The sequence below is a fragment of the Amphiprion ocellaris genome, chromosome 6, assembly GCF_022539595.1.
Source record: "Amphiprion ocellaris isolate individual 3 ecotype Okinawa chromosome 6, ASM2253959v1, whole genome shotgun sequence".
Lineage (NCBI taxonomy): Eukaryota > Metazoa > Chordata > Actinopteri > Pomacentridae > Amphiprion > Amphiprion ocellaris.
The window spans coordinates 34,952,992-34,975,840 of NC_072771.1; the positions used below are offsets into that span (position 1 = coordinate 34,952,992).

At 39.9% G+C, this 22,849-nt stretch overlaps 2 protein-coding genes across 3 annotated transcripts; one reads left to right on the forward strand and one right to left on the reverse strand.

Moving 5' to 3' along the window:
* Positions 1–926: 926 nt before the first annotated feature.
* On the reverse strand, positions 927–15,255 carry smc5 (structural maintenance of chromosomes 5). Of its 2 annotated transcripts, XM_035956293.2 has the most exons (25): positions 15,019–15,138; positions 13,845–13,894; positions 11,828–11,969; positions 11,537–11,589; positions 11,252–11,414; positions 10,996–11,130; positions 10,548–10,688; positions 10,270–10,431; positions 9,621–9,692; positions 9,122–9,377; positions 8,816–8,970; positions 8,021–8,134; positions 7,835–7,929; positions 7,550–7,682; positions 6,981–7,154; positions 6,632–6,801; positions 6,354–6,477; positions 5,837–5,959; positions 5,505–5,630; positions 5,267–5,362; positions 4,815–4,919; positions 4,583–4,702; positions 3,121–3,300; positions 2,143–2,238; positions 927–1,365 (listed from the first exon to the last, which is right to left on the reverse strand). In XM_035956293.2, exons 2-25 carry the CDS (start codon positions 13,856–13,858, stop codon positions 1,231–1,233), a joined length of 3,084 nt encoding a protein of 1,027 aa, XP_035812186.2. In that variant the 5' UTR covers positions 13,859–13,894; positions 15,019–15,138; the 3' UTR covers positions 927–1,230. The 2 variants fall into 2 exon arrangements, with proteins under 2 accessions (XP_035812186.2, XP_023143904.2); XM_023288136.3 differs by lacking the exon at positions 13,845–13,894 and having other exon boundaries at positions 15,019–15,255.
* Positions 15,256–18,051: 2,796 nt separating this feature from the next.
* Positions 18,052–22,599, forward strand: LOC111580387 (UDP-glucuronosyltransferase 2A2-like). Its single transcript, XM_023288112.3, has 6 exons — positions 18,052–18,796; positions 18,984–19,132; positions 19,297–19,428; positions 20,034–20,121; positions 20,646–20,865; positions 22,003–22,599. The coding sequence occupies exons 1-6, from the start codon at positions 18,079–18,081 to the stop codon at positions 22,286–22,288; spliced, it is 1,593 nt and encodes a 530-aa protein (XP_023143880.2). The 5' UTR covers positions 18,052–18,078; the 3' UTR covers positions 22,289–22,599.
* Positions 22,600–22,849: the final 250 nt, after the last annotated feature.

Below are 22,849 nucleotides of genomic sequence, written 5' to 3' on the forward strand. Positions count from 1 at the left end.
AACAAAAACAAACAAAAAAACCCCAAAAAAACAAAAAAACGGGGGACGTTTCACTGCTTACTTTGCATTTAGACTACATTTGACTAGGTCCAGATCAATACATTGCTCAGATCTGGATAAGAATATGGCAGAGAAGGTATTCTTTCTTTACAATTCATTGTCAAGTTAGTGAAACCGTTATTTTATTTGTGAAAATTGAAAAAAGTGACATATTGCACCGTTTTTTAAAAATATCTGAAGTACATTAAACTAGTTTTCATCCTTCCCCCTTTTAAGCAAAAACTTTAAAATTTGAGATGTATTTGTTCACTGTTGCCAAAGCAACTTGCTTGCGTGGCATGTGTCATTACTGGCTCAGTATGCAGATTAAAAATGAAATAATAAATCGTGATCAGAGTACATTGGGTAAGCGATACTGTATTGTATGTAATTGTTTACATTTGTATAATTCCACTTAGGAAAACCCAGACCTGAAATTTATCAGTCTGGGTCTGAGAATTAGCAATAAGTCGTGCCATAGACAGTATATTAGCATCAGTGAATGCGATTTATTTGGAAACTTGGATTTCCACTTTTCTTATTCTTGACTATGCAAAGAAATGACAAACCCTCAGGTGAAGTTTGGTTAAATTATTATGACTAAATTTATCACCAGAGCAGATGGGACCTGTGTCCTGAAACTCACATCAACAACACTTCTCAAGCAAATTCTGGTGGAAGCTAAATCCACTGAGTCTCAGAAATATGTGTCTGTAGTGAGGCTCGTCTTAAAGACAAACAAACCAACCCAGTATTCCTTAACATGAGTTTTTAAACAGGAGATACAGCAGAGAGCACAACTACAAATCAAACTCATCAAATGAATTCTTTCAGTGCTTTGAGTAGCACCCATGTTTTTCAAAGAGAATATGAACAAACCCCTATGGTACAGAAACAGCAGAATATTTTATTCAAATACATAAACATGTACCTATTGAGTGTTACTGAAACAGACAAAACTGGGAAAATGTGCAAACGAAACAACAAATACAGTTCTGTTTTCAATAAACTTATTGTACAAAATGCCCATCCTTAAAACTGTCAAAAGTTCAGAATGAATATATATGTATATATGGAGTAAAAAGCCTGAAGACAATCACTTCATCATAAATTCTAAATATCAGTTGAACGTTTCGAACTTCTGAGCTGGAACCCAAGCCAGCTGATGCACATCAGGTTGGCTCGGTGAACTCATGCCCTGGCTTTTCTTTGGAGACAGCGTCTGATGAAAGCCTTCTCGTCCCACTCGCTGGGGGAAAGCATCTGAGGGCCGTTGTGGACACAGAGAACCGTCATCTCCTCAGCGTACTGAAGGTTTTGCAACAGCTGAAGACAAAAACAGCAGGAGAGGAAGTTCAGGAAAACGCAGACTCGTGTACACAAACACAGCAGATACACAAGCTGTGTTCCTCATTGCATACTACAGCTCCCCTTACAAAGTACGTACTGTTTCCTGAAGTTTTCATATAGTTGGGCCACAAAACCTCATCATGATATTGTGCTTTAAACTTTGACTGTTGAGTGAGATGAGTTACGTCTGTCATGTAACTGTGGCGAGGATTATGGATCAAATTGGCCAGAAAAACCTGAAGAACTTGCACAGTGCAAAATCTGACCAGATATAATTGAACATTCTGCTATTTTCATGTACTAGGAAACATCAAATCTTTTTCTGGTATTCAACATACTATAGCAGAATGGGTATTGGAATGCATCCATAGCCTTACTTGAAAACATTTTAACCTTTACCAATTACTTTTTGGCCGCTTAAAGCCCAAATTGACAGGGTGTAAACACAGTACATAATGAACCCGATACAGTTACTCATTTACACATCCAAAGGTTACAGAGCAACATTACCATGCATTTGGGTCTCTTATTTGTAGCTTTCTGATGAATGGAAGCCAAGTCACTCTAGTTAGAGCTCTGTTTCTGGTCTACTAATCTGAGCATTTTGCCACTATGTTCACCAGGGAGTTGGTAACTGCATCTTTCGGCCATCTGGTGCTGATCGATTACTGTTCAGTGGCACTTTTTCTACTATAAACAGCTGCCTGCTGCTAAACATGGTGAGAGTTGACAGTCTCAGGTAAAAGCACTCACTTTTGGTGTGATGAAGAAGTACTGGGATGTTGTTTCTTTGCAGGCGGTGCGGACCACAATGTCAAAGACTCTTCTTTCATTAACAGGATCCATTCCCTGCACAACACGACAGACACATCCATGTAAGCAGAGGGATGACTGCTGTTGGATGAATGCTTACAGGTATCTGAATGGCTGAATATATAAACATTTAAAAGAGCAAATCACTCTTTACACGATGGTTAAAATCCTTGAAGACAGGAGCACAAATCCTGATCCTTTAAAATCTGTCTTTGGTGAGTGTTTTGATCGCTCAAGGACTTATGGGAAAACTGAAAAATGTGCTGCTTTGCTAACAAGTCTTGTCAGTGAAGAGACAATCAACGACAAAATACACAAATATGAAACACAATTGATGTATTTTCCCTGCATGTTTCATTGGGACTGTCATCAAATGATATGTTTTTACAATTAACACTAAATACTTTCATGAGCCACATGACCTCATTCCTGTCACAGTTGTTTATATAAGCTTGAAATGTGTTAAAATAGTATATTTACTAGCTGTGCAACAGGTAAACTTATAAAACATCTTAATACACAATGTATTGCTCTGATACTCCTCTCATAGCACATGATAGGGTGCAAGCTACCCTGATGACTATTTCCTGATTCACAATGAAAATAAATTGACTCACACTGGAATTTTTTTGTTTATATAGTAAATGTCTTGGGTATTACTCCATAAATATAAAAAAAAGATGAGTCACGAGCTTCTTATGTTACTTAATTTTATCTCATAAATATGCCAACTACCTGGCCTCCTGTCAAGTATCCCTGGTATGTTAAAATCATTGAAGTAGGTTTATATTGCTTGCCTGTAATTACAGAAACCCCATGCTTAGTTTTTCAACAAAATTGCAGCAACTTCACTATTGTTTTGTTGTTTTTAATGGTCATATGTCATGTTGTGACTGTGTGTGACAGATGGAGCGCTACCTGATTGATCTCGTCCACCACTCTGAAAGGACACCGGTTGAGTTCCTGTAAGGCCATGAGGTACAGCATTGTGGAGACGCTGCGCTCTCCTCCGCTCTGATGGTGAGCCGTCAACTCGTGGAGCTGAGTGCTGCTGTGGAACTTCACTCGGATGCGGATCCCATACTTATCATACTCCTCCTGCAGTGCAAAGACAGCAGGGTTAATAATTAAAATCTAATCAACTCACACCAATACCAATGCCCTTAAGAGAAAGGTCAGAGTTCTAGCCATCAATAATAGTGATTTAATGACTTGAAATGTAAATGTCAGATTCTATATTGGAATAAAAATGTCTTCATCATTCTCAGATCAACTGGTGAGGCTCACCATTCAAAGGCAGGTTGTACAGCAAAGCACTGTTTAGACTGTCAGATCTTATCCTCCTAAAACCTCATGCAGTTGCTGGGTGTTTTTTCCCTCACTGTGGGTTCATTATTCACTGCTATATAAAGTCCTGTACCTCTATGGAATCAGCACAACCGTAACTACAAGTACAGAGAACTCAAAAATGTCCTTTGTGAATTAACATGAACCAACACATAGAACATTGTTGTCCACAGGTGTAAGTAATACTGGAAAAAATGATAATAAAAAGTGGTAACACATACTACAGATTTTTAAGCACTTAGATTTAAATTTTTTTCCAAACTAGCTTTCTATCAGCTTTGTGGAAACACAGCCTGGTTGAGTGATTGCTTCAGCGAGACAAATGATTAGCTCTAGCTGGTTCTATGTATATGTACAGTCCACGGTCCCTTATGGACCATAAGAGGATGTCAGAGAAGAGAAAATTATTCTTAATGAGCAATCAAAGGCTGTGGGAAGTCACTGAATTTCAGACAGAAAGTCCCTGAATTTTTGTCATGTGACTGTCGGTTGCAACCAATGCAATCTGTTGACTTTTGGTTAAAAATGAGAATGGAGATGTGTAGAATGAAGTGATTTGGTGAAATATCACAATTTTAAGCTTCGATTTAGTCACGTTTTCAGACCAATGGCACATTATAGATGAAAAACTGACTGATTTGTTCTTTTTTTACAGTTTCTGGCTGTAAATGGTGTAATTTTGGTGATTTGATTAAGGATGATATGTCTTTCAAAGCCCCCAGAAGGTTCTAGGGTTCAGATACTTACATCACAGTTTTACTGAAAAAATGAGAAATGTGAAATAAAAAATGTATATATTATTTGACATGATTTTATTTAAAAATGGCATCTTGAATATGAATATTTCACTCACCGTCACACAGCTTTAAAGCGGGACGTCAGCAGTTAACGGTTAAATCTTAACAAATCTATTTAAAATTCAGTTTAGTGTAAACTTATGCTCAGTCAGTTTAGTGAATAAAAGGAAACAACTGCTGAAGTCCCCCTTTAACCTTCAGATATCAAGTTGTTGCTACCAGTGTGTCTACATTACCTCATTCTCTGAGTGCAGATCAACCTCTCCTGCACACTGCATGGAGCGAAAGAAATCGCTGAACTTGTCATTTATCTGTTCAACCAGCTGCTTCAGAGGATTCAGCCAGCGCTCCTTAGCCTGTGACACACATCATGAATAATGTCAAACTGGCACATATTACTGAACAAAAAATAAATAAAAAGAAAACAAAAAACCTGAGTGGAACCAAAGCAGTAACATAAACACACACCTCTGAAATATTCTGTCTGTAGGCGTTCAGGGCGTTGCTCTTCTCTTCCAGCTCTTTCTCCAGATGTTTGATCTCCTGCTCTCTCCTGTTGTACTCGTCAACAACCTTTAAGGATGACATTAATGCAACAAATTTTTACGTTCTGAAGAAAGCTAAATAAGTTGTTCAGCATATATTAGAAATAATAATCAAATGTCTGATCACACTGCCCTGTAGAGAGTGAAAAGCAGTTTCCTTATTATATTTTTATAACTAAAGCAGTGCCACTGTGCCATTTCACCTGATTTTTGAAGGCATTTCCAGTTCCAGTAATAAAAAAATTTATTTTTATTTATTTCCAGGCCAGTTATACATGATTCTGGAGAAAGCTGGCTAAAAATGCATCTGATTTCTAAGAATTACGTCATGACTTTACTTAAAACATTTAATCCTGCATTCTTATGCATACTCACATTTTCACTGAGGCCAGTGAAGCACTCGGCTCTGGACCGCTCCTCATTCAGCATAGCCTCAATCTCATCCAGTGTGTTGGGCAGCTTGCTGAAAGCCTGCAGAAACGGGAAACAAAAACCATAAACTAATATTAATATTTCTTACTACAAAAGGCTTCCACAGCTGCTGTTACACAATGACAATGTTCTTTAGGCTTGCTTCACTTATTCAGATAATAAGGTTGTGATAAAGACTAACATTGCACAGGTCTTCAGGTAATGACTGATCAGGCTGCATCCTACAGGTGGCCTGCGCTCTCTTCAACAGGCCTTTGCACTGTTCGGTCAGCTGGACTTTCCTCTGCTCCAGTCGGCTGCATTTTTGCTGCAAAAACATATGGAAAGTTAACACAAAGCAGCGATACAGAACGTGGGGAAGATGAAATATATGAAGGCACACCATGAACACTGCAGCAGGAGGATGACTGGTGACATGAGGGCATTGTTTCCTGGCCCTCAGTAATAGAACAAGCCATCAACTGTACACTAACTGATGGTGTGACTGTATGTGGATGTGTGTGAAATACTTACATCAGTGGTCTTCAGTTCAGAGGCACGTTCTCTGCAATCATTCTCCAGCTTTGTCTTCTCTGCTGTCAGTCCCACTGTCTCTAAAGCCAGATACACTTTCTCCATAGTCAGATTCGCTCTCAGCTGCAAATGATGAAGACAAAAGAAAACAAGATACAAAGATTCAAATGTTTAAAAAAAAAAAAAAAAAAAAAAAAAAGGCAGCAAAAACTCATGAAGAGAATTTAGCATTTAATAGCATGCTGGGAAAAGGTTACATCTTTAAAAATCTCCTGGCCAAATATCAGAAATGGCCCGGAAACCACTGGGGGAAGAGAGGGTTAAATGTGTGACAATATTTGCGAGAAAACAGATCTGAGGTGCAATAAATACAGGAACAGACTGAAATCACTGAAGGAACGTTGGTGCAGAGAAACACAAGAGAACACTGGACAACATCCAAAATGTTAATGTCAAACTTCTACAGATAAATACAATGCAGCCATACACAGGTTCTCAGTTATAAGCTGATTCATACCTTCATTTGGGCCATGAACGCCGTGACTATGGTCACCTTCTGGGAATTGACAGCTGCAATTTTCTCTTTAGTTTCCTCTTCGACCTTCTTCAGGTCAGTAACATTGTGCTCCATCTGCTTCAGACTGAAACGGGAAAGAGATCAGTTCTTAAAGTTTGCAACTAATGCCTCTTTACAGAATTGATCTGCTAGTGAAGACATTTGTAAAACATCTTGATGCAGAGGAAAAATAAAATGTGCATGTTAGTTGCTTATGAACCTTTCAAGGCAGGACTTACCTGTCCTGTTTGGTGCTGATTTTTTGTTCCAGTTGCCTCTTTTTACCCTTCAGCTCAGAAAGTTGCTTCTTCTCTGCCAACAGTTCATTGTCACGCCGATCGAGTGCAGCCGTTTCCTTCTGCAGGGCCTTCATCCGTTCATCAATTTCTCGTAACTTTGACTCACAGGCCTGGTCACAACAGAGGTTAACAATCAAACTCTCGCCTCAGTTAATGTCTAAACAATAAAAGGAAAGATACTGAAATGTCTCCGGGTACAGCACATTTAAAAGAAAACCAGATGAATCAGACACTAATGTTGCAGAAAAGGGTTCGAGTCGCACTTACAACTTATATGTCAGTTTCTCACCTTCATCTGCTGCTCCAGCTGCCATCTCTCTTCAGCATCCACAGTGATGGTGAGGTACTGGGAGGAGTGCACTGCTGAGTTACTGGTACTAATCTGGTTTGAGTAAAAGGATCTTTTTACGGTGTATCTCTCCTCTGTTGTAAATAACACCTTCAGATAGGGCTCCTCAATCACCTGAGAGAACAAAAGACAGAAAGATGAAGGTCACAGATATCTATTTCAATCAGATGTACGTCATTATTCAAAGCAATGTACATCTGAGAGTAGATACAACACAAAGAACTCCAAGACGGTTGTAATTATGATTTCACTTTGCTCCAGGGATTCAGTCAGAAACTTTGGGAGAAAAATATACAGCAGTGAGATTTGACTCATTCTATGTGTGGATAGTACTTTACAGTCAGGAGAAAATGTATTAATTTGACATAAAATCAAATAACGTAATTTACTGAAGTATCTGATTATGTAATATTATATAATTTTTACATCAATGGTAATGTCCATTTACAATCCTTACCACGACTATCTACCACCACAGAAGAGCTTACATTTTCAGAAGAGGAACGTACTGTTTTTATCATGGCTTTGGTTTGGTCATTGCCCACCGGGACATCGTGCACCTTGTACTGGTGACAGAGGTAACTCATCACCTCATCAGGGGCATCAAACATCTCACGGAGGTAAGTGAAGAACCCAAAACGCCTGCAAATAAAAGGTAAGACTAAGTATAGATAAAACATAGTAACGAAAAGGCAACTGTTGTAGATGAAGACAAGACTGCAAAAATAAATTGATACAGATATAATTGAATGTATTAGTGATTCCAGCTCAATTAATTTAACATTTTTTTTTACCTCAGGGACTCGATATTTCGGGAAGGTGTTCGCTTAGAACACGACTGCTCCGGAGCACAAATGGAGTTCACCTTCAAGCTCATCTTGTCACGAACCTGAGAGTCAGAAAAGATCAACCTACAGTTCGTCTTCGGGAGGGAAAACATATATTGAGGTTAAAAAAATCATAGCTTGCAGCAAACTTACTTCGGTCATGAACTTCTCCATGTCGTCTTTCCTCTGGAAGACAAATGCCCGAAGGTCGTGGAATGAGATGTGGTTCTCCACATATTTAGCAAAGTTAGGATCCCTCACATTGATCTGAGGAATAAAGACAGAATTAGTATTAGGACTCCCAGCCAACATTAAAAACACCTAAAATGCTTTCTGAATATTTTTTTCGGGCATTTTGTAAAGACTTGCTGCTAAGACAAAACAAAAGAAGAAAAGAAAGAAAACCAATTGGAATTCCTTTTCAGGCATCCACCTATTTGGAAATGTGCTCATTGTGGGCTTATTCTCCATAACTAATTACACTCTGGTAAAGTAGTGCTTTGTTTATTTTTTAAAAAAATTTCCAACATATAAATCACTCAGGTATAAATCACACCTTAAATGAAGTTACAGGATCTTAACTGTAATGTTTAGTCTCATTAGGTTACTTCCATAATGCCAATCATTATCCTTTTTACTGGAAGGCACTTTAGCAGCAGCTGTTGTTTTAGATATGCAATATAAAAATGTTGTCTTGACATAATTATTTCATTTTGTATATTCTGCATGTTTGCAGTCTTATTTATTTGTGGATTTTGTTTTCATTATTTAGCTAATTTGACATTTGTTTTATTGTCAAGCATGTCTTAAATACTTTCATATGTTGCTATACAAATAAAGGTATTACTATTCCTAATGTGCCATGTATTGAATATCCAGGCACAGCTTAGAAATGCTACTTTTATGGCATGAAGTAAAGTACGACCTTCATGGTTTACTGGAACTCACCACCAGCATCATCGGCTCATGGACATGTCCTTTAAATACTTGTTTGTTTTTCCTGAGCCACTGGAGGGCAGCATGTGTGTCCTTGTGGCGTCCTCGCAGCTTCTCCTCTTTGGCATTCATCATGTTGTTCATGTCTCTGAGCTTCCTCTCCAAACCTGGCAATAGATATAAACATAATCTATGTGAACCACAGACTGAGGCCTCTAAATTTATATATCAGGTGTTCAACAGTGAAAACAGTCAAATGTAAATGTGGTAAAATATTAGATCTTTGTTTGTGGAAAAGTGCAATGTGGGGAAACTCACTTTTGAACTCTGCAACGAGGTTGTCCTTCTCCCTGCGCAGGTCAGCCTTGTCTCCTTCGATCTTGGCTCTGTCTTCCTGGATGCGCCTCAGCTCCATGTTGACGGCATTGATGCGTGGGGTCACGTCCGGTTGGTCGCCAACTTTGGCAAGCTCAGCCTTCAAGTCTTCGATGATTCGCTTGGTGTTGCTGATTCGCTTCTGGTGTTCCTCCTCCTCCATCGACTTCAGTTTGAGCGTTTGTTTAATATCTTCAATCTGTGGAGAAGAGAGGGCAGAGCTCTCATTCATTGTGAACAAGATCAAGCTGCAAAATAAAGTTGTCGTTATGCTGTGATAAAGGTGAAATGGACAGGGAACAATAGCAGCTATATAAAATATAACTGCATCACAAATAAAACCAAAAATACAGATTCATACTGCATCATTCAAATGTACTTAATACAAAACAGGAATATGCGCATAGAAGACAGAGCTTTTTTCCCCCCACTCAGCTCTCACCTCCTTGTTTTTTCGATCCAACTGATCTTGTTTCTGTTTGCACTTCAGAGAGGCGTCTTTGATGTCAGCAGTCTGAAAAACAACAACCTCATTGTAATCATCCTGATAATATCATAGACTCCAGACATTCCAGTATTCATTCTGCTGTCAAAAAACATGCTCAAAACATGGAGCCTCTCTATTTTTAATGACATTCTAAAGGTCTGTAATTAAACAGTTCTGTATTCACCAATAAAGTTACTATGCACTTTCCCTTCTGTCAAAAAGTCATACTTCAAAAATGACAGTGATACAAGGATTCTTTAATAAGCCCATATTAGGTTCTTTCACAGGTTACAGCGAGGTAACATTGGTACGTATGGTAACCCCAGATCTATGAGTGGAAGCAAAGAGAAGAGCAGATCTGGTAGAATAGAATAGTCTGGACTTCATAAGAGGCATATCAGGCTGCTAAGGAGCAGTGTTTTCTGTGGGAGACAATGAGGCCTTTGCTGTGGACTTTGAGTTTTGTAAATTTGTAGACCGCTTACATGAACAAAAAAACGATAACACATCATAGGGGAGAACCCAAAAAGCGGACTACAGGTTCTTGAAGGCACAAATGTCACAGTGTAGATCTATCAGACAACAATAACTTTAGCTTTGTCACCTTTGCCTTTATTTGTGCCTCTGTGGGCTGTAGCTGGTTCTCAATCAGCTGGATTTTCCTCAGCATGGGTGCATGAGCCTGCTTCAGTGCAGAAAGCTGCCTTTTGGCCTCTTCACGCTCCTTCTTCACACCCTCAAGCTCCTTACGGGTGGTTTCATACTCCTAGTGCCACAGGGAAGAAGAAACAGCAAACTGTCAAAAAAAAAAATCACCTTTTCTATGACTGCATACTATGCTTGCTTTTCTCTTGCACACATGGTTTAATCCCAACGACTCACCACCCACGGTTTCTTCTTATCAAGCAACTCAATCACATCCAGATGTCTCTTCCTTTCATAGTAGCGATTAACATCATGCTTGTTCCTCTCATTCCTCTGCTTGGTCTTCTCCAGGAAGCTTGCCTTCTCCTTCACAACATTCTACACAGGAAAAGCAGCAACAATGCTGAAAACCTAAAAAGCCTCAGACGAATATGCCTTTACACCTTTTAACCCTTTGATGCATAACCTGGGTCAAAAGTGACCCAAATCCAATGGAAAATGGGTATCTCCTGATGTGGTCTACGCATCAAAGGGTTAATATGTGATGTGACAAAAATGTGTGCTCACATAACTTTTTCCACAAACTGTTTTTACTGTTTTAAATTGCCAATGATCAAAGGCAACATAAGAAACTGGTAAAAGCAGCAACTTGTGTAAACTGTTGTACACAGAAATTGAATGTTACCTCCAGTTCTCTTTCCTTGTTGCGGAAGTTTTTCAGCTCACAGTGGTACTCGTACATCTCTGGTGGACCCACTGATTTCTCGGTTGCCTCCAGCAACTCAACTTTGGACATCTTTGCAAACTCTCCCACTTTCTCCTGTAGGGAAAAACAGAACGCATCAACGGTGAGAAGGGGAAATGGTGAGAACTCCAAAGCATATCTGAACAGCGACTACTCTGTATCTGTGCAGAATTTTATTACGGCAACACAAACACACCTGAGGGAGGAACTGGCAGAGGTTGCTGACTTGGATACGCAGAGCTTTGACCTCCTCTTCTACTGTTTTTTGGTTGCAGTGTCTCCCATTCAGCATCCACAGTGACTGATTGTTTTCCTGATGGATCTCTCTGTTTATCACTACATTGCCACCACTCTTGTACCTTGAATCATAAACATAATTATCAGGAACTTTTAAAAATATGCAACACAAACAGACTTCACTTATCTAATAACCTTGTATTGGTAAAGTGACAGTGTGTGCAATGTATTTTACATAACTTACAGTTCAATCTCAATATAGCCTTTACTGCACCCACGTTTGACATAGAGTCCAACCTACAATGAAAACAACAAGCACGTTAATAATCATAATCTGAACCCTAATTAATGTATTTGTCAGCTCAATGAGACACACTATTACATGTAATACAAGAAGAGAGTGAACAATTGAAGTAACTGTAGGCATATCACCTATTTCATGCTGACCTATCTGCAAACCTTCATTTAAGATTACTCGCTGATCTTCTGGAAAGTAAAAGCCAGCATAAAAGTGCTGTGTTCTTCTGCTGATTACCTTGTCACCTCTGCCTAGAACAGCAGTTTTCCCAGCCAGACCCAGACAGATGGCACACACAATGCTAGACTTGCCAGTTCCATTGGCTCCGATAATCATGTTCAGATTAGGTCCAGGATGCACCTCAGAGTAATCATAGGTCCTGTAAGAACACAAGGTAGATATTTATACACACTCTCCAGTTGTTGATTAAAGCCCTAAAAACTCATCTGTGTATTTAAGTCAAAAATGTGCAAGTTTTTGGTAGGACAAAAAAAAAAAATCCCTTTCTGCCTTAAAACGGCCTCAGTATTAGCTCTACAGCGTTGCGTCCTCTTGAACACACAGAGATATAAAGTCCTTGCCCCTTTCTACGTTTTTCCACACTCTGTGGCAGCTCAAGCATGCCAGCTCACCTCCAGCTCTGATGAAACACTGTAAAACTCCTCTGCGCTACATAATGACAAGTTATAATAAAGAAGTCGTCCAGCCAAACATGCTTGAGTTGGAAAACAGTTCTGAACATGAAAAATGAAACAGAAATCTCCATCCTGCAAGTTGACAGGAACTGTTCCTTATGTTTGTTGCATATGGAACCCCAAGAGGGAATACACGTTTTTGAGACTGTCCTCGGTACGTACTATTTTGATAATTATTTTAAAAAAAGAAAGAAATAAAAAAATTTAACCTGAGAGGTTCTCTAAGGGGGCTGCACAGTGGCGTAGTGGTTAGCACTTTCGCCTTGCAGCAAGAAGGTCCCTGGTTCGCGTCCCGGCTTTCCCGGGATCTTTCTGCATGGAGTTTGCATGTTCTCCCTGTGCATGCGTGGGTTTTCTCCGGGTACTCCGGCTTCCTCCCACAGTCCAAAAATATGCTGAGGTTAATTGATCATTCTAAATTGCCCGTAGGTGTGAATGTGAGAGTGATTGTTTGTCTCTGTATGTAGCCCTGTGACAGACTGGTGACCTGTCTAGGGTGTCCCCTGCCTTCACCTGAGTCAGCTGGGATAGGCTCCAGCCCCCCCGCGACCCTAGTGAGGATTAAGCGGTGTATAGATAATGGATGGATGGATGGGTTTTCTAAGGGTTTTTCTGTGGTGTTTTAAGGCAGAGGTGGGCTACTTTGCCTGAAATAAAGAACCACATCCACTAACATTATAAAAATGACTATATATTATACATTATGATCTAGAAAGTGTTACCACCTGTGCTCAACAATTTTGTTTGGAAAATACTTCCAACTTTCAGGAATTCATTAAACTTTAAATCCCCTGTAGATTGTGTGGTTGAAGACCATGTGTACTTCTTATTATTCCATAATAATAATGGGCCTGTTCCTGCATGTCGCTCGCCCTCTTTCTATTCAGTTTTTTTCCCCTGTCTCTCTTTAACTGTCTCTATAATAAAGGGCTGTTGAGCGTGTTCGTTTTTTGAAATAGAAGACAAACTACTTCGCTCCAATTAGGCTGTTTATTTTCTAATATCAATGTCTCAAAAGAATCTTGTACAAGGACCTTTTCTGTTTGGAACAGCCTCCCAGAAAAGGATAAAATCTGATATAAACAGAACATTTTATACAGTGTGGTGGAATGTGATTGTTTATAGAACCAAACATATAATTCAAATATTGAAATGTGATTGGCTAGAGGTGGGGATAAACTGCGGTGTAGACTTAGTTCTCCCATTTGTTGGTGCACAGATATGCCCATATCTCTTGGCACACGATTTATCCAATCCCCAGGAGCTGCACCCTGTAAGAAAAACCTTCTGCAAACTTTTTCCCGCTTTCTACCAGTTTGTATTATTCCACTGTTAGTTGAGATGTGAAGTAGCCATTAGTGGTATCTCATAGGGAGGATGCAGGTGTTCCTCAGGGAAGATTATAAACAACCTTGCGCTAGCAGTTTCAGTAAAATTAACTGTAACATTATAAGAAAGCAGGAATGCGCTGTGTATCAAGCCCAAAGCTCTATCTTTGTTAGTGTGTGTACATGCAGAAGAAGAAGCATTTTTTCTAAGTTGTATCTTTCTAGTCTTACCTGTCTTTGTCCATCAGAGCTTCGAGTTAGAGCTTAGTTCCATCTCTTCCCTTTTAAAAGTCAAACACAGCTCATGGATTTGTTGCACATTAAATGGTTATTATTATCAATATTGTAACACTAATATGTAATATCAATTTTAGTGTTCAGCTAGCAGTACCTTAAAAAATAAATCCTAACAGGGCAAAAAACTCAAAAGACAATCTTTCAAAAGAATCCCATGTTAAGTGTGTTCTATTACAGTCCAAGCTTTCTTTGTAGCTCCTCTGAAGGCCCTGTTGGTCTTTAAAGAAAGCCACTGGGTCGAAGCACATAGGACCTGTTGACCTGATAGTACTACTAAAAGCTTTTTCACAGTCAGTAGCATCCACCATGCTGAAGGTTTAAAGGGAAAACAGTCTGCAGTCAACCCTAACCTCCCAAAGTTCATTTAGGAGGCTACACTTAATGAATACTATAATATTTGATATAATATGCATAGTATTAGATGCTTATTTGGTCCACATTTGTTGCTTAAACAGGTTGAACAGCATGTTGAAAACACCCCTCGGTGTAAAGCTGGCCAACAGTATCACAAACCTCAGCTTACAAAATTAAACTGAAACATTTCTGTATGACAATTTCAACAAAAGCTCAATGTTTTTAAATGGATGAGAGCAGAATGGCTGCATTAGTATACAAACAGACTGCAGTAGCTTTAATTGGGTGTACCTGACAATCTGGAAACTCAACGCAGAAACTCTGTGACGTAGAATATCATAGAAATAGATAGGACTAATAGATACGACGAATACTGATTTGGCATCTTCCCTGAAGACCTTGAGACATGACGGGGTTCCCACTTCAACCCCTGACTTGAATTAGTCCCTTAAAATGTGATGCGAGTTGATATTAAACTACCTGATTTGTATTCTGCGTGAATACATTAGGTTTACGTGTTGTCGCAGTTGTTTTAGAGCCACTGCAGCAGTCAGTTGGCTTCGAGCAGCTTATTTTAGGGCGTATATGCTTTCGTTATTTTTATAAGGTCAAATAATCATGATACGGTGCCATGTAGTGCTGATATGTTAGCTTGTGGGCTAGTTGAGCCGAGCAGCTGCGGCTAACAACAGACTGTTCGGTTGACAGACGTTGATCTGCGGCGGTGTCGAGCAGCTGAGGAGCGGCAACTTACAGGAAGTTTTTCATGGTGATGCGAAGTATGGCTCCCTCCACGAACCGCCCGTCTCCGTCGGTCTCAGCGGTCTGACTGGCCGCGGACATGGTCCTCCTGGAGGTCTGTGAGCTGCTGCTGCCATGACTGAGCCGCTGCTTCTTGCTGGACGATGCCATAGCGACCGGAACCGCGAGCCTGTCGGTCCCCGCGGGCACGCTCACTGGGTCCAGCTGGTTCGCGCGCTTTGCTAACTGGTAACTGAACCTGGTTGGACGAAATGGGTCACGTGGCGGACCCGAGCGTCAAAATACCGTTTGTTATCGCGAGACAACAAGAAAAACTAAATGTATATTGCATTTTTACTTTTTAGCACTTAAGAAAAATAAGAAAATGTAAAATATGCATAAGATCCCAAACATGTATTGTAAGTAAGACAACAGTCAAATCACCGTTTTTAATAGATAGATAATCCTTCCATCAATTATCTAAACATACTTGATCCTCGTTAGGGCTGCAGGGGGGCTGGAGTCTATCCCAGTTCAGGGTGAAGGCAGGTGACACCCAGGACAGGTCACCAGTCTATCACAAGGCTACATATAGAGGAAAACAATCACATTCACATTCACACCTGCGGACAATTTAGAATTACCCATTAACCTCAGCATATATTTGCACTGTGGGGGGAAGCCGGAGTACCTCGAGAAAACCCACGCATGCACAGAGAGAACATGCAAACTCCATGCAGAAAGGCCAGGATGGGAACCGGGGATCTAATAGCTGCAAGGTGACAGTGTTAACCACCAAACCACTGTGCAGCTTTCCCAATTCGATCTTAGTTGTTTAATATTTAGTCACCTGTACAAGATGTGACAGATACGAAAGTAGCTGTGCAAAACAAATCAATGCTGCTTTAAAGTGTGTAGTGGTCACTTTCAGTAAACAGAGGTCTGTTTCCAGGGCGTGTCCAATGAGAATGGTGTTGATAAAGCTCAACAAGGTCTCTTGGACCTCTGTGAGGGAGGTGTGGTTTACCCTTCACATGTGCCTCACTGATGCCTGAAATTCTAGATAAGTGTGACTGATTTAAAAACATACTGATTAACACAGTAGTAACATAATTTAGTTATTTTTATTTACCTGGTCCCTTTCACATAGTGGCAAGGATATTTCCCAGAATTTTGAATTTCTACTGCCATTTTACATCTTCATTAAGATACAGTACAAGTGCTCAGCTCATCAGGATCTTTGCCAGGTTTCTTATTTAAGTAGGTGCACAGTAAATGTGTTCTGCTAAAGAAAAGGTGAGGAAAACAAACAGCCAAAAACATGATTACATTACCTGGTATTATAGTCAATAACTTCATTATCAGGTCTCACAAAGGTCTGACAAAGGTGTCATAGATGACTTGAAGACTAGAGTTGACCACTGTCACTCTGGACAGCTCCAAACCATGGATGGTATAACACTATAAAGACAGAAGATGACACGATATATTGTCTTGACTGTGTGTTCAAAATATGAAATCTCCATCCACAGAGCCACTCATTAATGTTTGTTTTGATGTCAGGCACATGTGCAGTTCACACAGTATTAGTAGTAATCCAAATTACTTAATTAGTTTAGTGTGTATATACACACACACATTAAGATAAGCTGAAAAGTTACACAGTGACTAAAAAACAGCTGGTGTCTGAGGAACATCTGGAGAAAGCAGATACAAACCCATCCAGGCTGAGGGAGTCATGGACATGCAACTGGTCAAGACAAAACAAAATGCAAATTGGTACACCTGAAAGAAGTTCAGGAAATGGATTCAACTCTCAGTCTTTTCTACCTTGAACATCTGACATCCAGGGGTTCCCATGACTCCCTCACAGCAGCTGTAGCGGGTCTCCACTCCACCTGGCACTGAAACCATTTCAAACCATTCCCAGTGCATCAAAACTTTCATCATGCATCTTACATCTCAAGGCTGCTTTGAAAGTAAAGGGAGATCCAACTCTGGATTATTATGTGTTTCTAATTGAGTGTTTGGTGAGTGCAGGTTTCTAAGTGTACTAGAATAATAGCAGATAAACAGAAGATCAAAAGAAACCAGTTGGTGGCCCTGTGAGTGCAGCGTTGGCTGTAGATCTCCACTAGGAAGGGGAGAGGGGTGCCAATTATCTTGCTGGCTGTTTTTACAATCTTGCTCAGCTGATGTTTCTTTGCTGCCTTGAAGCTGCTGAACCACGAAGTGAGGCCAAAAGACATAACGGTTTCAAAGGCGCCTCTGCAGAAGGTGGTAAGATGGAGAACGGGGAGGCCTGCCTTCTTCAGACACCGTAGGGGATGGAGATGGAGATGCTGGTGGGCCATTAGAACAATGGCTATAGTGTTGGTCGTGAAGTGCAGGTTGTCCGCCAAGTGGACCCCCAGAAACTTGATGCTGCCGACTCTCTCTTCAGTGGTGCAGCTGATGGTCAGCAGCATGTGGTGGAGTCGGCTCTCCTGAAGTCCATCACCAATTCCTTTGTTTAGTCAACATTGAGGCAGAGATTATGTGAGCCACACCATGATGTTAACTGCTCGACCTCCTTCCTATATACAGTCTCCTCATTGTTGCTGATCAGATCCACTACCGTTGTGTCATCAACAAACTTTATAATGTGATTAGTACTGAATCTCTTGGTGCAGTCATGGACAAACAGATTGACCAGCGGGGGCTCAAGACACTACCTGGAGGAGATCCTGTGCTCACTGAGATTATTCTTCAAGTAAGACTGCCCACCCAGACTCTGCTGCTTCTGTGACAGGAAGCTGAGGATCAAACTGCAGGAAGAAAGGTCAGCATTTCACAGTCATGCACACATCCTGACACCACAGTTTGTTGGTAAAAAAAAATGTGTGCAGGTTAGATGTTGTTGCTTTCTAATGCTGTCACCTTTATAGCCATTACCTTTTAGCTGTTATCTCATATGTCACGCAGAACAAGGAGGAACAGAGGTCAACTTTATCTGGTTAATAATTACCATTAAAGGAGCACCTTTTAAAAAGGATCTGGCCACAGCTGCCATTCTCACTGAACAACAGCCACCATGGAGCTGCGTCTCTCTGCTTGTGTCCTGCTGGTACTTTGCATGACTTGGAGTGCAAATGGAGGAAAGATTTTAGTGTGGTATACTGAAGGCAGCCACTGGATTAACATGAAGCCGGTGCTGGACACGCTGATCGACAGAGGACACCAGGTGACAGTCCTGGTCCCAAGCTCATCGTTATTCATGAACATCAGTGAACCCTCACGTTTTCGCGATGAACCCTTCAATGTGTCTGTTTCAGTGGAGGACATGAAGAAATTGATGAACAACTTCCTTCAATTCTTCATACATGAGAGGGATCATATGAGCTACTTGCAGATATACCTCAGAGTTGGAGAGTTAATGAAGACTCAGATGCAGGCTGTTTTAAAGGTATTGGACGGTGTGCTGAAATCAGAAACCATCATGAAGAAGTTGAAGGAGGGAAATTATGACCTTCTCCTGTCTGATCCCATTTACCCTGGAAGTGACTTAGTAGCAGACATTTTGGGCATCCCCCTCGTCTTCTCCTTGCGCTTTTCCACAGCTAATACTGTTGAGAGGCTGTGTGGTCAGGTACCTGCTCCACCTTCCTTTGTTCCCAGTGCTATGAGCAAACTTACAGACAAGATGGATTTCTCACAGAGAATATGGAACGTTCTCTTCATCGCTCTGCAGGATGTTGTGATGGAGTACACCATGTGGAAAGAAATAGATAAATATTACTCCGAAGTAAAAGGTGAGCAGCTGAGCAAGAACACACTTTTTGTATGGATCACATTTAGTCTGATGATGACAGAATTGCTTTGGATGAACTGCAGTGATTGTATATTTAATCACATGGAATAAAATGCTATGAGAACATTTGCTGTATATTCTCAAGTACTGGTAAAAATGTAGAATCCATTTCTTTGTCAATGCAACAGGAACACCCACCAGTGCCTGTGAGATGGGGGGCAGAGCAGACATCTGGTTACTACGAACCTACTGGGATTTTGATTTCCCTCGTCCTTTCCTCCCCAACTTCAAATATGTTGGTGGGATCCACTGCAGACCTGCTAAACCTTTACCAAAGGTAGGCCTGTCTCCACTCTCACAAGCCTATTAATCTGTCATTACAACACACTTGTGCAGTATTCCTGACTTAAAAAATGAAGAGAGCCAGCAGTAGAAATGCTGAACAAGGAAAAGTAAACAGATGTTTGACTTGCTGATAGAGAATATTCTTCTTTCTGGCAGGAAATGGAACAATTTGTCAATAGTTCTGGAGACCCTGGCATCGTGGTCTTCACATTAGGATCCATGATCAAGAACATCACCACAGAGAAGGCAAACATGATAGCCTCAGGCCTCGCTCAGATCCCTCAAAAGGTCAGAGGACCATCAGTCTGTGCCAACTGGAACCACCTTCAGTAACCCTGAAACAGTTTTATAGATGGGAGCATCATCTGCTACAGAGTCAGTCTGAACTCAACCCAGTGGTTTCAAATGTCTCAATTAACTGTGGACCTCTATACATTACTGCTGACTTCAAGATTAAGAAATTTCAAGCTGGAAGTGCTTTGATCTTTTAAAAATCCTCCTTGCTTTGTAGACATCAGTTAGCTCCATTCTCAGATCCTCAGTCAGTTGGTCAGAGGAGCCCCATGGTTATTCTGTTACTGCCATGTTTGAAGAATTTATCAGCTCTGGTTTGTCACCATGACAATTCTAACGAGTCCAGATTAGTTACTACTTCTTTAAAAAATGGGTTAAAATTCAGAAAATACAGAAATATAAAATAAAAGTTCATTAACAATTGAAAGAAAAGCCTTTTTTCAAAAACAAGTGATTGAATCAAATAACATTGGGTACATTCTATATGTACATTAAAAATAAGTTATCATAAATGATGATTATTCACTCCAAAGCTATACAGCGAATGAAAAGTTATCGCTGTGCTATGTTATAACTTTGTTTTTTACGGTTGTCTACAGGTTCTGTGGAGATACAGTGGAGAAAAACCAAAAGCTCTGGGTCCCAACACCAGATTATATGACTGGATCCCTCAGAACGACCTACTGGGTGAGTAACTTTGGTATCTATCACGTTATTGAAGGATATGAAAAAAAAAAACTAAATAACTGTTTATTTTTTTACCATCAGGAAAAGATACAATGTTCACATAATCAAATGCCAGTCAAATCACAACTTTGACAGTGGTGCTGCCAATTTAACAAAAATGTTTTGTTGTTTGTTAAAAAGTGTATCTGGAGGTTGTCTCACTTCCATCCATGTCAAGTTAATCTTTTTGAAGCTGTGGGTATTTCCTTCATTTACTTTGTGCTTTAAATACAATGTAAAATACTCCTTGTTGTTTCTGCTTGAACAATGCAAGCACAATACAACTGGTTGTTCATACAGCAATAAATGTTATCTTGATTAAATACTGCATGTCATGTAAACCCTTGTCCTACTTCAGGTGATTTTGATCTGTTGTCTTATTGCATAGTTCAAGTATTTTTTTGAACCTGCAAATCTATTTCTGCATAACTCCTCTGGTCATCTCCAGTAATACTGCATTTTTCATCATTTCTGCCACAAATCAGGTCACCCTAAAACCAGAGCTTTCATCACTCATGGTGGCACAAATGGGATTTACGAGGCCATCTATCACGGTGTTCCAATGGTGGGAATCCCACTGTTTGGTGACCAGCCAGACAACTTGGTCCACATGAAGGCTAAAGGAGCTGCAGTTACTGTGGACCTGAACTTCATGAAGAGTGAGGACCTTACAGATGCCATCAACACTGTCATCAATGACAAATCGTAAGTCCTCCTACAGGTCTGCACTTTTAGGGCATTAGAGGTATTGAAACATTGTTTTCTGTGTGCTTCTTTGGAGAATTCACATTAATAATATGGGTGTCAGAATGATAACATGCTCTGAAGAAGCCATGGTCTAATGCAGTGACTGACATGACAGTCTGTCACTCTACAGTCTGTTCACATATGACTGTGTTGCCAAGTATCACAATAAGAGTATTGTGAGACTCACAGACAACACTGCAGTGATTCCACTGATTAACAACAATTAGGACGCCTACAGGAAGCAGAGAGACCAATCTATATGGTGTCAAGACAACAGACTGTTCAGCCACCAGTCTACATCATGAATAATTTTAGATTCTGAGACAGTCAGATCTCAGACTTGATCTCCTGGTCTTTAAGCACCAATGCTGTCATTCAGATTTTCTGTGATACCTTGATAAAACTGAAATGTTGTCAAATTCCATTAGGATATGTTAAGAGCATTTTTACTGGAGGTAAAAATCTGCTTTGGTCATTATTGGAAGACCACCGTCTCAGATACTGAGGCTTCATTGTAGAGCAAGACACTAAGTATTATTGAAGACAGTCATTCAGCACATGGTTTGTTCTCATTCCTGTCCTCAGAAAAATGACTAATAACTTCAGACCAACCACCTTAAAACAGGTTTTATCTCCAAGCAGTTAGATTATTGAACATTAGGTTACTTACATTTTCACAATGAGTTATCTAGAATTTGTGGGATTTCATGTTTACTGTTGTTTTTCATGTCCTGTTTATTATTGGTAATTTTTGTTCATATTTATTCATAACTTTACGAGCTGATGGAGAACCAGGGCGGATGCATTTTATTGTACAACTTTTAATGTACAACTGTACCTTTTAAGTGTATATAACAATAAACTTGATTTCAATTCAAACCACTGACTTTCAAAGGTCACATTAAGACAATAAAATCACTGTATAGTTTTTACCCTCTCATACACCTGCTTATCTGCAGGAAATTTAAGTTGTAAAATACACAATAAAACATGCATCCCTGTTTTTATCCCTAGTCTTTATAAGGTGAACAACCTTGAAGGATAAAAGTTAAAACTACAGTGTGATAATATGTATTCATCTATATCCATTCACAGGTACAAGGAAAATGCTATGCGACTGTCCAGTATCCACCATGACAGACCCATGAGTGCCCTGGATGAGTCAGTGTTCTGGATTGAGTTCACCATGAGAAACAAAGGGGCAAAGCACTTGAGGGTCCAGGCCCATGAGCTCACCTGGTACCAGTATCACAGCCTGGATGTCATAGCCTTCCTCCTCACCATAGTTCTGCTCCTAATATTCCTCTTTGTCAAGACCTGCAGCTTCTGCTTCCAGAGGTGCTGTGGCAGGAAAGGAAAGACAAAGAGAAAGGCTGAGTGATGGACTGAACACAAGTGTGACTGATAAAGAACTGATGTGTGAATAAACTGGTTGTGTATTGGTCTAAAAACATGTAACGTAACCTGGAGTTGAGAATTTGTCACAACTTTAAAAGTCATTTTTAAAAATTCATTTTTGGTTTGCTATTTAAATATTAATTGCTGAAAGATGTGCTAATTTGCATAACTGCACCTGATGTCAATTTCACATTAAATTCTGAATGTTTATTGGCTGGTGTGAATTTAAGAAAAAAAAAACACACACACATTCTGTATATAATGTATTCTATTAAAACATTTTGAAGAGCTTCAGAGATTCAGAATATTAACTATTTTTTTCAGTAAAGATAAACTATTTGTCACATTTCCTTCACAACATATCCAAAAATATCCTGGATAAGCCATCGGAATTTTAGAAGAAGGGAAAACATTGAAATCATGACACAAGCGCATAATAAAGACAATTTGTCTGGAGAAAATCTGTACAAGATGCAGACCGATTTCAGTCACTTTCGCATGTATTGTAAGAAGTACTGTAATGTTTTTAAACAGACTTTTCGTT

Excerpts from the sequence above, each read along its gene's own strand:
- smc5 (XM_023288136.3), bottom strand. The coding sequence starts at position 15,176 with ATGGCATCGTCCAGCAAGAAGCAGCGGCTCAGTCATGGCAGCAGCAGC. Across the intron at positions 9,378-9,620 it reads TGGATCGAAAAAACAAGGAG|ATTGAAGATATTAAACAAAC; the intron begins GTGAGAGCTGAG and ends TCTTCTCCACAG. Across the intron at positions 6,478-6,631 it reads ATCAGCACCAAACAGGACAG|TCTGAAGCAGATGGAGCACA; the intron begins GTAAGTCCTGCC and ends TTCCCGTTTCAG.
- LOC111580387 (XM_023288112.3), top strand. The coding sequence starts at position 18,079 with ATGGAGCTGCGTCTCTCTGCTTGTGTCCTGCTGGTACTTTGCATGACT. Across the intron at positions 19,133-19,296 it reads CTGCTAAACCTTTACCAAAG|GAAATGGAACAATTTGTCAA; the intron begins GTAGGCCTGTCT and ends TCTTTCTGGCAG. Across the intron at positions 20,866-22,002 it reads ACTGTCATCAATGACAAATC|GTACAAGGAAAATGCTATGC; the intron begins GTAAGTCCTCCT and ends ATCCATTCACAG.